At 46.6% G+C, this 13,117-nt stretch overlaps 1 protein-coding gene across 1 annotated transcript in view; it reads right to left on the reverse strand.

Annotated features, from left to right (window-relative positions):
- POLN (DNA polymerase nu) overlaps positions 1 to 11,903 on the reverse strand; it is a 40,211-nt gene extending 28,308 nt beyond the window's left edge. Inside the window, exons 1-3 of the mRNA XM_080797720.1 lie at positions 11,751 to 11,903; positions 6,320 to 6,432; positions 1,101 to 1,258 (exon numbers count right to left, since the gene is read on the reverse strand). Of these exons, the coding sequence (XP_080653846.1) occupies positions 1,101 to 1,258; positions 6,320 to 6,416 (255 nt within the window). The 5' untranslated portion in view covers positions 6,417 to 6,432; positions 11,751 to 11,903. The remainder of the gene's footprint in view (positions 1 to 1,100; positions 1,259 to 6,319; positions 6,433 to 11,750) is intronic.
- Positions 11,904 to 13,117: the final 1,214 nt, after the last annotated feature.

The following is a 13,117-nucleotide window of genomic DNA, read 5'->3' on the forward strand; positions in this document are numbered from 1 at the left end:
CCTCAACTTGACTTTGGGCAATGTGCATGCACATTGACCTTTCTGCACCTTGGTCTTCTCCTCTATAAACTGGAACTGGTAGTGCAGAGGTGGGCACATCCCTATTTCAGGGATAGTGTCTTGGCTGCTGTTTGAGGAAGCTCCCCTCCCAGTATCATACGATCAGTAGAACTCACCTTCATGTCCTACACCTCCGCCAAGGGGCACACATGTGGCACAGTGAGGGAACTCCCTGTGGGTCTTCAACAAAAGTGACAAATGGCTCAGTGCTGGGCCTGGGGCCTGAGGGCTCATGTCTTCTGCGGCCTGCTACTGCTTTCCCTCTGAGTCTGTGAGCTCCCCCATATTCCTCTGACACATGTCTTCAAATTAAGGGGGAGTAAGTTTCTGCGTTTGTACCTTCAAGTCCCCATCTGACTCAGACCCTCCCTCACAGATGGCACAGGATGAAGGGCAGGAGCGAGCAGACCTCCCAGAGGCTCAGGGCCCTCACCTCACCAGCCACTCTGCCCCCATGGTTCCCAGCCCACAGCCAGTACTTGTGCTCCTGAGCCCCTGTACACTCACCCACTCGTGCGTCTAGCATGTTGCTGTTGATTTGCACACCGGAAGCCTCAACAGAGTGGCCCAGCTGGGGGGTCCCCTCCTCAGGGACTTTGCTCCAGAGCCATGAGTACCAAGGCTTCTGCAGACGCAGTTCCTAACAACTCAGTGTGTCTCCAGGACAGGCCTCGGGAAGACCCACCTGGGCACATGGAGTGAGGTCTGGCCAGAGCCTTTGTGTGGTGGCCGGGCCACCACTACTACGAGCAGCTCACAGACCCAGAGCACATGGCTCGCTGACCCCAGAGAGTCTTTTTAGAAGAATCCCGCTGTGAACAGACTTCCCAGGGAGTTAGTTCCATGAAGGAACAGAAGTCACCTGTCCTAATTCAATGTCCTCCACCAGAAGCATCAGAGTAAAAAGCATTTGTGCAGAATAAGTGAAAATGAATGTCAGCAATGTTCTTTTTACTACAGGACTGTATGAAGTGGAAGAAGTTTCAAGGAAAAAATTCGGGTTGACTAAGTTGGTAAACCCTGATCTTAACACAACTCACCACAACATTTCTTGAGGAATTCCCATATGTGCTGTTCACGTTAACAGAGATGGAGCCTTCAAGGTATTTTGCCACTAAATCTTCAAAAGAGGGTGCAGCATCCCCAGGATCTATAAGCCAGGCAGCAATTCTGGGATCAAGCCCTACAAAATGAACAACTACAAAGAAAAAGGCCATTTAATCACTCCACAAAAACCAAAGAACCATCCTTTTCTCAAGGGTCAAAATAATAATAATAGCATTGCCATCTAGTTATGGAGCTCAGTGCCAAAATGATGCTCCACCGTCCCTGAGTAACTCAGAGCCTTTGGTACGAGCGGCCTCCACGACCTAGGTCCCACATAGGCAATCCCCGTGGGGAACTGACCCCAGACAGCCGAAGAGGGGGACTAAACTAACGTGGAACTGGGACCTCTCACAAACGTTCAGAGGTGGTGATGAGAACCATCCGGTACTCTTCTGGCCTCCTCTCCCCCAACAGCCCCCTGCCCCTGCTCCCCAGATTTCCAACCCTGCGCCTCTCACTGGGCTGTCTTCCTAGGTGCTCCTGACTCCTCTTCAGGATGTCCAGGAGCCCAAGTCTTGTGAGCTGAAGAAAGAGCATAAGCGTCCTCATTGCCGAGTTCAGGGGTGCGGAGCAGTGGGCAGTGTATGTGAGGACAGAGATGCCTGGCATTTGGGGCATTTCCCCTGACAGGAGGAAAACCTGAGAGACCCCAGATCTCTGCTGCACTGGGATGCGTAAAACAATGCCACCCCTGGAGCTTGGGCTGTCACTGTCCCTAAATACTAGGTTTCTTATCCGAAAACCCAGGGAAGAGGTTACTGTACATCTCTGCAAGACATACGGGAAGATGCTTTGTGAAAAACAAAAACAACATTTGCTAAGTAAGTTCTAGTGCCAGAGTATTTTAAACATGGACAGGCAAGCTATAAAAGGGGGGAACTAATAAACTGAGAGATGAATCTGAATTCTAAGCAACTGTGTTTTTAAGTTGCTTTACATTTTCTAGATTTATTTATTTATTTTAGAGAGAGAGAGAGCATAAGCAGGGGTAGAGGGAGAGAGAGAGAGAATCCCAAGCAGACTCTGCACTGAGCATAGAGCCCAATGTGGGGCTTGAACTCAGGACTCTGAGATCATGACCTGAGCTGAAATTAAGACTCGGATGCTCAACCAATAGAGCCACCGAGGTGCCCCAAGTTACTTAAACATTTTGAATAATGTTACATAAAAACAAGGAATTTGCTTTTAAACAAAATTGTAGTCTTAGATCACAACACACTAAATATTATATCTTCTGGCATCTTTAAATTATGCTGTCTAAGAGATTTCTATTTGCCAATGCATCCGGTATTGTGACTTTTTTATTTGATGTCTGGGAAGTCCCTGACATTGGCAGGTTTAGAACCTTGGCTGGAACAACATGGGCAGGTGCTCTGGGACCTGCACCCACACTGGCTGCCCATGGTCTGACCCAACACCATGTGGCCATGCTAACCGACCTGGCAGACTAGTTCACTCTGCTTGCCTTTTCAGAGCTCTAATGGTCCAAAATTAAGGCCCTGCTAACATTCTTGAAAACTCCTGGGGAAGGTGTGATGGCACGGAAAGGGCCTGGGGGCTGGTTCCTGTCAACTCCTCTGCCTCACATACTCAAGCCCCCAGGACAAGGCTCCACACTGAGGAGAAAATGCCAGTAGTTGAAAGAAAAAGGCCAAAAAGACAGATTTAAAAAGAGCTAAGAAAATCTGAGAAAATGATAAAAGCAATGAAAAAAAAATCAGAACTAGAAATACCTGGAAATGAGGGGACTTAGAAAAATAAGAACTGAACAAAGAAATGAAAGGGTTCAGGAAATAAAACAAAAAATTTTTCATAAATAAAAACTGAAAAAAATAAAAGTAAAAACTGAACTGGTAACACACAAAGGCAATTGATGTGACACAGATGATGGGGGAGAAGGATATAAAAAAAAGAAATGAGAGGGGCGCCTGGTGGCTCAGTGGTTTAAAACCTCTGCCTTTGGCTCAGGTCATGATCCCAGGGTCCTGGGATCGAGCCCCGCATCAAGCTCTCTGCTTAGCAGAGAGCCTGCTTCCCCTCCTTCTCTCTCTGCCTGCCTCTCTGCCTGCTTGTAATCTCTGTCAAATTAAAATAAAGAAATGAGATTGGAAATAGATTCTAGATAAAATGATAAATAGGAAAGAGCACAGAAGTAGATTCAACATATGAAATGAGTTCAAACACCACAAAAAAGGTAAACAACCAGATATCATGTATCTCCTGACAGGAGGACCCGCCACTACCTAGGGTCAGGGTCAGGATCGGGGTCACGACTTAGTTTTGCCCTCCCCCAAATCAGGCCTGAAATCTGATCAAGCCTCTGGATCCAACTGCCAATTTATAAGAAATAGAAGGGCAAAAAGAATGTGTTAAACAGCAAGAAGGAATATGTTCTGAAAAATCCAGATGCTGGGAAATCCTACTCGATAAACAAGCTGGTTCCATCCACAAGGACAAAGTAATTACAGGAAAATAAAACAGGGAGAGAGAATATATAGATTAAAAAAAAGAAACAGGGGCACCTGGGTGGCTCAGTGGGTTAAGCCTCTGCCTTCAGCTCAGGTCATGATCTCAGGGTCCTGGGATCAAGCCCCACATCAGGCTCTCTGCTCAGCAGGGAGCCTGCTTCTCCCCTCTCTCTCTGCCTGCCTCTCTGCCTACTCGTGATCTCTCTCTCTCTCTGTCAAATAAATAAAATCTTAAAAGAAAAAAAAAAGATTCTCTCTCCTACTTAAAAAAAAAAAAAAAAAAAGAACAAGAAGCATATCACACCTATCCCAGCTTCAGGGTAACCTAACCCTAACTCTTGTTTGGATCCCAAGTCACACAAACCATAAGAAAATAAAAACAAACACAAACGATATTTAAAGACAAGGGGGGCAGCACACACACTGACCAGATATCTAGTAACACTGGAAGGTTACCACTAATCTGGGGGAGATGATGACTGCATCATTTTAAAAATGAAACCCTCATGTTCCATCACATAACTGAAATATTTACAGATGAATCATAAGATGCTTGGAATCTGCTACAAACTAACTCAGGAGGCAGGGGTTTGGAATTGTGAGGAGATACAGAGGAAAGAAGACTGGACATAAGCTGGAAACTGTTGAAGCTGGACGATGGGTACCATGTTGCCTTCCAACACCACCTCTGGCGCCCAGCGAGGGCATCTGACAGTTGGCGCCCCTCTGACACTGGCTGCTGTGAGTGCAGACCCTGCAGGCTGAGGACTCAGCCTCACAAGACCACCCCTGCTTCAGATGCCTCCTTTACCTCCCATCCACTGACTATAAATCGGGGTTCCCACGACCTCCTGCTCAGGCTCGCAGAACTGCAGAAGCACCCTGTACTAACTCATGACCCATTTATCATGAAGGACACAACTCAGGATCATCCAGACAGAAGAGACACGCAGGGCAAGGTGGGAGGCAGGGGGCACAGAGCTCCCACCCACCCAGCCCCCAGACATGCTCCCCAACCTGGGAGCCCTCCAGCTCCCCCCATCCCCTGTGCAGGGGCGGTTTATGGAGGCCCCACTGCCCGGATGCAACTGATGAGATCGCTGGCCACTGAGATAGACCACCTCTCAATCCCTTCTCTGTCCCTGGGAGTGGGGGTGTGGAACCTGAAGTCCAACCGACTAAGCCTGGAGTGGTCATTCCGTAGACTGCTCCATCCCAAAGCCGGCTAGCACTCCCCAGCTCCTAGTCCTCTCATTAGCACACAAAAGACACTCTTAGCACTCTGGGGATTGCAAGGGTCTTAGAAACCATGTGCCAGGAAGCAGGGACAAAGACTAAATATACATTTCTTATTGTATCACAGGTAATTTTGTACATGTTGGAAATGTTGTACAATCAAAACAATTTTTTTTTCCTTAACCCACTGAGCCACCCAGGCACCCCTATTTCTTTTTTTTTAATTTATATATTCTCTCTCCTTTTTATCCCCCTATAAATAGCTTATAAACTCCCTACGAATTAAACTAAAGTCTAGGGGCACCTGGGTGGCTCAGTCAGTTAAGCATCTGCCTTTGGCTCAGTTTTCTGAGTGTTTGAAGAAAACTTTGTAAACAGTCTTCCACAGTTTGTTTCTTTTTCCCCTTTGTTTGTTTGTTTCTTCAATGCCACATAGGAGTGAATCATATGGTATGTGTCTTTGACTGATTTCACTTAGCATGATCCTCTCTAGCTCCATCCACATCATCGCACAAGACAAGAGGCCATTCTTTTTCATGGCTGAGTACTATTACACTGTGTGTAGCTACACCACATCTTCTCCATGGACACTTGGGCTGCTTCCGTATCCTAGCTGTTGTAAATAACGATGCTATAAGCTTAGGGCTGCATGAATTCCTTTGAATTAGTATTTTGTATTCCTTGCACAAACAGTAGTGCATCTGCTGGGTCACAGGGTAGCTCTACTTTCAACTTTTTGAGGAACCTCCGTGCTGTTTTCCAGACTGCCTGCACCAGCTGGCATTTCCACCAGTGCATGACAGTTCCTTTCTCCATATCCTCAACAACACCTGTTGTTTCTTGTGTTGTTGATTCCATCCGTTCTGACAGGTGTGAGGTGGTATCTCATTGTGGTTTCGATGATGAGTGATGTTAAGGATCTTTTCATGTGCCTGGACTTTACTTATTTTTCTTTTTTTAAAATTATTTATTTGTCAGAGACAGAGAGAGCGTGCACACAAGCCAGGGGAGCAGCAGGCAGAGGGAGAAGCAGGTTCTCTGCTGAGCAAGGAGTCTGATTCGGGACTCAATCCCAAGACCCTGAGATCATGACCTGAGCTGAAGGCAGATGCCCAACCGACTGAGCCACCCAGGTGCCCCTAGACTTTAGTTTAATTTGTAGGGAGTTTATAAGCTATTTATAGTAACACCCCATCTGACCACGTTGCATAAGTCACTTCTTTCTTATTTTAAATTTAAAAAAGCAATATATATTTGCAAAAACTCAACCTAAAACACAGAGGGAAAGTGCCCCCTCACCCTTGGGGCACAAGGCTGCACAGCTGGGGCTTTGGAGCCACATGGCCAGGCCCCCAGAGTTGTGCTGCCCCTGCCTTCCCATGTCCCATTCTCAGGAGGAATCACTGCTGGAGCGTTCAATTTAAGAGATTATAAAAACTAAAACTTACCATGCTTCCAGCTGCCATCAATACCAAAACACTGCAGCACTGTTCGCACAAAGTCCTTGGCATTAAAACAAATAACAGGACATTTACATTTCAGCATTTGAAACAGAACTTTCCTGGAAGATGAAAAGAAATTCACTGATTCAGACATTAATTTAGAATTTCTGATCTTAGAGAAAAATAGTTTTGTTGCTCTACTGACAGGTATCACTTGCTAGTACTACCGTGTAGACATTCTTCTTCTAAGATGCTCATGGAAATTAACTTGGATCCTGTGGGAAGGTGTTACTTCTCTGCACTTAGAGATGATGAAGCTGAGACAGACAGGCCGCCCAGCTGTTCAGAGCCCATCCCTGCGGAAAGTCACATCTCGCATTCCTGATTGGAGCACACACACTCTGGACCCCTGACAGGCTCCCCAGCATGGCTCTACAGCCTGTTTTCCCAGCACACGCTCCCAACACTCTGCCCTCCGCTCCCACTGAATTGTCTTTCCTCTACTAGCACACAGTGCCTCGTCCTCTCACAGTATGGGGCCACACCACATGCTGCATTCTTGCCTGCAATTCTCCTCCTGCGATTTCTGCAAACTGCCCCTTTTGCACATGGGGAGTTGCCCCTTCTCTGTTCCTTCTCTACTCCTGTTCATGTACCAGCTGCAGCCGGGACCACATCTATACGTAATTTACCTTGAAAGTAGGCTTGCCCCATTGCACTTGTGAGCTCCTCAGATATGGGATTCTTAAGAGTCATCATTTACAGCACTAACCATGATGACACCATGCAAAACACTTCAAAGGACTGCTAACACTGAAATCTCAGCACAACCCTGTTAGGCAGGCACTAGGTCCACTTTACAGACAAGGAAACTGAGGCTCAGAGTGGCTAAACAATTTTCACAGCAAGCCCCTATCTTGCTGCTGCCAGGACCCGCACTATAAATCTTCCTTTATAGGAACCCTGTATTCATACATTAATGAGGGTCTTGCATGAGGCCGAGGGAGAATGAAAGCAGGAGCCCACTCAGCTCTGCACACAGAGCCAACGAGCGTAAGAGGTTAGATTCTGTTCCGCCTGCTGCACGAGCATTGGCATTTTCTTGTGTGGTTTCACGGGGTTTCCCTGGAAGAGGGGGCCTGGCCAGTAGGGAGGACAGAGGGTCTGGCTCTACAGACTTGGAAGGGTGCAGGGAGGAGAGAGGGGAGAGGGGCTGGAAGATTTCAGGTGCGAAGAGCTGTGTTTCCACACTGATGCCTTTGTTTGCTGCAGATGAGAAGTCCCTACTCAGGTCACCTAAGAACTGCAGGATCGCCCACTAGTAAGAGATGCAGGCTGGTGGGTTTCTATCTCAAGGTAAGACAAACAACAAAAAGAGCATCCTGTAAGACAAAGTGGCTGAAACACAGTGTGATTTGCAAGTCAGTTATGGAAGTCAATTGTGTCATGTTTGCAAACAAAAAGGCAGCCAGAATATAAAAAGCTAGACTTGAGTCTAAAAGAGGAAGCCTGAGTGGAAAGCTCAAGACTGACTAACGGCTATTTCTCGAGTCTCAGTTCCATCATCTATAAAATGGAACTAACAAGACCCAACATGTACAGTTAATGTGAAGACAAAGAGACTGCAGGTGTGTACGAAGACCTTGCATGGGTTTGCAATAAATGCTATTCGATACATTTTGTGTAAAAAAATTTATTTATGTGTGTTTTCATTTAAATGTGATTTATTTAAATTCATTTTAAATCTCCAACATACTATCATGGAATTGGGATTATTACTTCCAATTTTATGGTATGTGAAGCCATGTCTTCATATAATTGTCTTGGAACTTACAAAAGTTAAATCTTAATATTCATTAATTTAGAATTAAAAATACAACTGAATAAATACTTGTGAAGCACACGCTCGGTCACATTGTCCTTGGCTTGTGGAGACACAGGAATGAGCAAGACATAAAAATCCCTGGCGACAGGGGCAGCGTTTTGCACACATGCACCATAGGGGGGATGTGCGTGGTGGGTGCGGGGCAGGGTAGGGGGGCACTACTGTGCACAGTGAGCAGGGAAGGCCCTCGGACCATGCTGTAACACCACAGGGAAGACTTGAGGGGTAAGGTGAACAAAAGTCCTCTTGAAGAGGGAAAGTTCTCTACAGAAAATTTTACCTGATACATGTGGAAGAAATGATAAACACAGAAAAAATCACCATCTTCTGGGAGTACTTAAAAAGCGATTTCAACAACCACCATGGGGACATTCACAACAGACAGAGCACGCTGACACCACTCAGCCCACGGCTCCATGAGAACATCACAGATGTGAGGACAACATGACTTCATAGCAAAAGGTAGCCAGATCGAGGGCAGGGCGCCCAGCCAAACGTGACGTTCAGAAAAATAGTAGATAAAATTTTTATCTGAAAAAATATAGAAATCTTTTTTATGAGATGTATGCCTGTAGTGTAAGAATGTTTCTTCCAACACTTGGGACATAATTATACTAAAAAATTGTTTTATCTGGAATGCAAACTTAGCATCCTGCATTTTTATTTGCTAAATCTGACCATCCAGCTGCACTGCAGATGGGGTGTGAGGTGGGCAGCACCACCCAGGGAAGTTCCCTCGAGACAAGAGCTGGAGCAGGATAATGGGGCTTGCAGGATGAAGATCTAGTCTATAGAAGTACGGAGGAAAGGGAAACAAGGCAAGGAACTCCACAATTACAAAATAGGTAAGCCCAGGACATGGGGCCTCCTGCAAGATGGGGTCAGAGGTCGGAGACAAGAAATGTCACGCGTGACTGTGTTGGTCCTGATCCCAGTAGATCGAGTGTAGGGGGACATTTAAAAACATTCAGGTAACTTGAAATGTGGACTGAATATTAAACTTGCTAAGTCTGAGAACGGCACTGTGTCCAGGTGAAGAAGAGCCCAGGTGTTTTAGAGCTGCCTCCTGAGCCCTGGGGGCTAAAACGACTGTCTGGGATTTTCCCTAATCCCTGTTCCCTACCCCTCTCCTCGAAAAGGGGCCGATGAAGGAAGCACAGAAAAACCTTTGGTAACTGTTTGGTCCCAATGGGTGTGTATACAGAGCTCATTACACTTCTGTCTCTAGCGTCAAGTTTTCATAGTTTGCTTTTTTGTGTTTTGTGGGGGGTTTTGATTTAGAGGAATGGGGCAGCACACCCTGTGGGCCCCTGGGAGCAGACTGCAGGGTTGGGGGAGAGTGGCACAAGGAAGACCGTCCGGGAGAGCAAGGAGGCTGGGGTACAGTGAGAACAGGGGAAGAGGAGCTCCCAGGCCTGGGGAGGGGCCATGGGCAGACCTGCAGGCATCGCTGGGAGCTGTCGCAGGGCTCTGAGTAGGGAGTGTGTGCCCTGACTTAGTGCGTAGACCCTCTCTGGGAGCCGGGTGGAAAACAGGCCAAGGGGCAGGTGGAGGCAGCAGGCCCTTGGGAAGCCCCTGCCTGGTTCAGTGTCGGGGGGAGCAGGGGAGGCCTGCACCACACGGCAGCAGCAGAGGGCAAGGGCAGTCAGCTGCTAGCTGTACTGTGAAGGCAGAGCCAGTGGGGTGTACTAAGAGCTTGGATGAAAATAAGAGAGAAGTTAAAGAAAATGCCAAGACTGTTAGCCTGAGCTCATGGAGAGCAAATGCTGACGTTAACCTTGACCACAAAGGCTGTCAGAGGTGGGTTTCAGGAAGACAGAAGCTCTGTTTTGCATGTGTTAAGGCTGAAGTGACTGTCAGATGTCCAAGTAAAGAGCACTGAGTGGGATATATACATCCAGAATTCAGAAAAGGCCATCCAAACATTAGGACTATTCCCACGGAGGTCTTCCACAGAATAGGTCTGCCTAATTGTTCTTTCAAAAGAGAACAGTATAAAAATAAGGCTATGGTTTCCTGCGAGCAGGCTGCTCTATTAGTCATATGTTGTCCCATTCTCACCAAAAATTATTGCAGTACAGGTGCCTGATGTTAAGTTTATGATTATTGAGGCATTCATTTCAAAAGACATCCATATTGCCTGCTGTGTAACAAGCCACTGGCAAAACACCCAAACAAGGAACAAGGCCACCCCCACCTGTGAAAATCCCCCTCCATATAGGCCAGGGGCATCTAGACACCTGACCTGTGACTGATCCTGCTTTTCCTCCTGAACCCTAACTCTCACTTTTATGACTTCTATTAGCCAATAAAAGTAAAACCTTGAAACCCCCAGACCGCAATCCTCACACTGTACTAAAGGCAAAGCCTCAGGCCTGCACCTTCTCTTTCTCTAGCTATGACTTTGCTGTGTGGCTCCTGGTATGGTGTGTATCCTCTAGGGCCTGTGAGTAATGAATCTTGTTCCTCAGAGTTCCCTGATGGTTTTTGCTGAATTGTGTCCTATGATGCTAAGAACTCTAAGAATTGGGCCAGCCACAGCACTGGCCCCCGGCACTCCTCACCGAGACAACACTGATGCAGCAACTGCCTACAACTCCCCCACGGCCCAGTGAGACTGTAGGAGGCCCACAGGGCCAGGCCCAGACCCCACCTTCCCACCCCGAGGCCCTGAGGCCCCGTGAACACCTCTTCGGGACAGCAGTTTCAAGATCTCCCGCTAGGCAGCTAAGGGGCTAGGACTTGGAGGGCTGGGCAGGCCGGAAGTGGATGTTGCCACCCAAGACAGAAACCCCTTCAGGCTGACAACTCCTGCTAAGAGCTGTGAGGAGGGCAGAGGCTGGAATCCACAACAGGGCTTTTCAGAATCACAACGTGGCAGCTCAAACATCCTGCTCATTCTAAAACTGTCCCATTTTAGGGGCTCCTGGATGGCTCAGTTGTTAAGTGTCTGCCTTCTGCTCAGGTCATGACCCCAGGGTCCTGGGATCGAGCCCCACGTTGGGCTCCCTGCTCCACAGGAAGCCTACTTCTCCCTCTCCCCCTGCTTGTGTTCCCTCTCTCACTGTCTCTCTCTGTCAAATAAATAAATAAAGTCTTAAAAAAAAATTGTCCCATTCTAAAGGGGCAGGTCCAAGTGAGCTATATCCTATTTCCACAGAAGGAAGCTTTGAAACTAGCATGAAATTAGGTAGTACTAAGGACAATTTACTTTCTAACACTGTAAGGCAGTGAGATAAGGAAAATCATTTGGGACTGTGGTCACAGCAACAGATCTTCAGGCCTCGGGACCAACCTTTTCTCACTAACTTCGCATTGAGATGTTTCAAAACCTGGAGGAGCTCCCATGGAAGGACGGACCCTTTATTCCAGAAGCTCTCTGAGGGAAAGCAGGCCAGTGTGTGCAGAGCTTTCTGTCATTTAGATCCATTTTATTTTCACGTACCCATACAAAACCTCTAAATTTTAAATAATTCGAGCTTGGGAGACTTTCAATTGGACCCAACGAAGCAGACATGTACGCAGGAAGTAAGGCAGTGGGAGATTTCTGACCTGGCAAACTGATTATATGCTTCTTGCTCTCGGCCCCCAGTGGAGGACTGCTCTGTTTCAAGGTAGATATACTGCTCACGGAGTGTGGAGCCTTCCCCCAGGACACCATCAGAGGCCGAGACCTCCAGAGGACCGCTGCCGTTTACACGGCTCTGCAGTAACACTGCAATTCCTTTAACAGAGGGAACCAGAGCCTATGAATACAAATACAGTTTCCAAATTAAACACAATGTATTTATTCAAGAAAGGTATGTCTTACAATTAAACAGAGAGAAAAGGTCTACAATTAAATTTGTAAATAAATAACTCTCTTAAGGACAGTCAAGGCCAAAAACCAAACCCATGATCTTACTCTTCAAATCTGGTCTCCTCCCTAGTCAACATCATAACAGAAGCCTTAGCCAGTGTAACACAATGGGAAAAGGAAATAAAAGGCATATAAATCAGAAATGAAGAACTACACCATCCCTATTTACACATGACACAAATGTCTGCATAGAAAACCCAAAGGAATTAACAAAAAACTCCTGGAACCAATATGAGAGTTTAGCAAGGTTGCAAGAAACAAGATTAAAACACAACATCAATTGTATTTCTACACACTCTCAGTGAACATGTAAAACTGATCTTTTTCTAAAAAAATATATTACCAGGGGTCACCTGGGTAGCTTAGTCGGTTAAGTGTCTGACTCTTGACTTCAGCTCAGGTAATGGTCTCAGTGCTGTGAGACTGAGCCCCGCATCAGGCTCCATGCTGGGTGTGGAGCCTGTTTAAGATTCTTTCTTTCTCTCTCTCTCTCTCTCTCCCCTTCTGCTCCAACCCCCACACGTGTGCACACATGTGCTCTTTTTCCCTATTCTATTCTAAGTAAGTAAAATTTAAAAATGAAAATAAAAATAAAAAGATGTGTTACCATTTATAATAACCATTCCAAAAACAGAAATGCTTTTTTTTTTTTAAGATTTTATTTATTTATTTGACAGAGAGAGAGAGTGAGAGCAGGAACACAGGCAGGGGGAGTGGGAGAGGGAAAGCAGACCTCCGCCGAGCAGGGAGCCTGACACAGGGTTTGATCCCAGGACACTGGGATCATGACCTGAGCCAAAGGCAGATGCCCAATGGCTGAGCCACCCAGGTGTCCCCCCCCCAAAAAAATACTTAAATAGAAATTAACAAAACGTGTACAGGATCTGTATGCCATGTGACATGACAAATACTGGTGAAAGAAGCCAAGGAAGACCTAACTCACAGAGAGACAGCCCGCGTGAGGATCACAGAGGCTTTAACCCACTGAGCCACCCAGGTTCCCAGCAAGTCACATTATAATCAAATGGCTTAAAACCAATGATAAAGAGAAAACCTTAAA

This window comes from Martes martes (assembly GCF_963455335.1).
Source record: "Martes martes genome assembly, chromosome: 2".
In the NCBI taxonomy this organism is placed as follows: Eukaryota; Metazoa; Chordata; class Mammalia; order Carnivora; family Mustelidae; genus Martes; species Martes martes.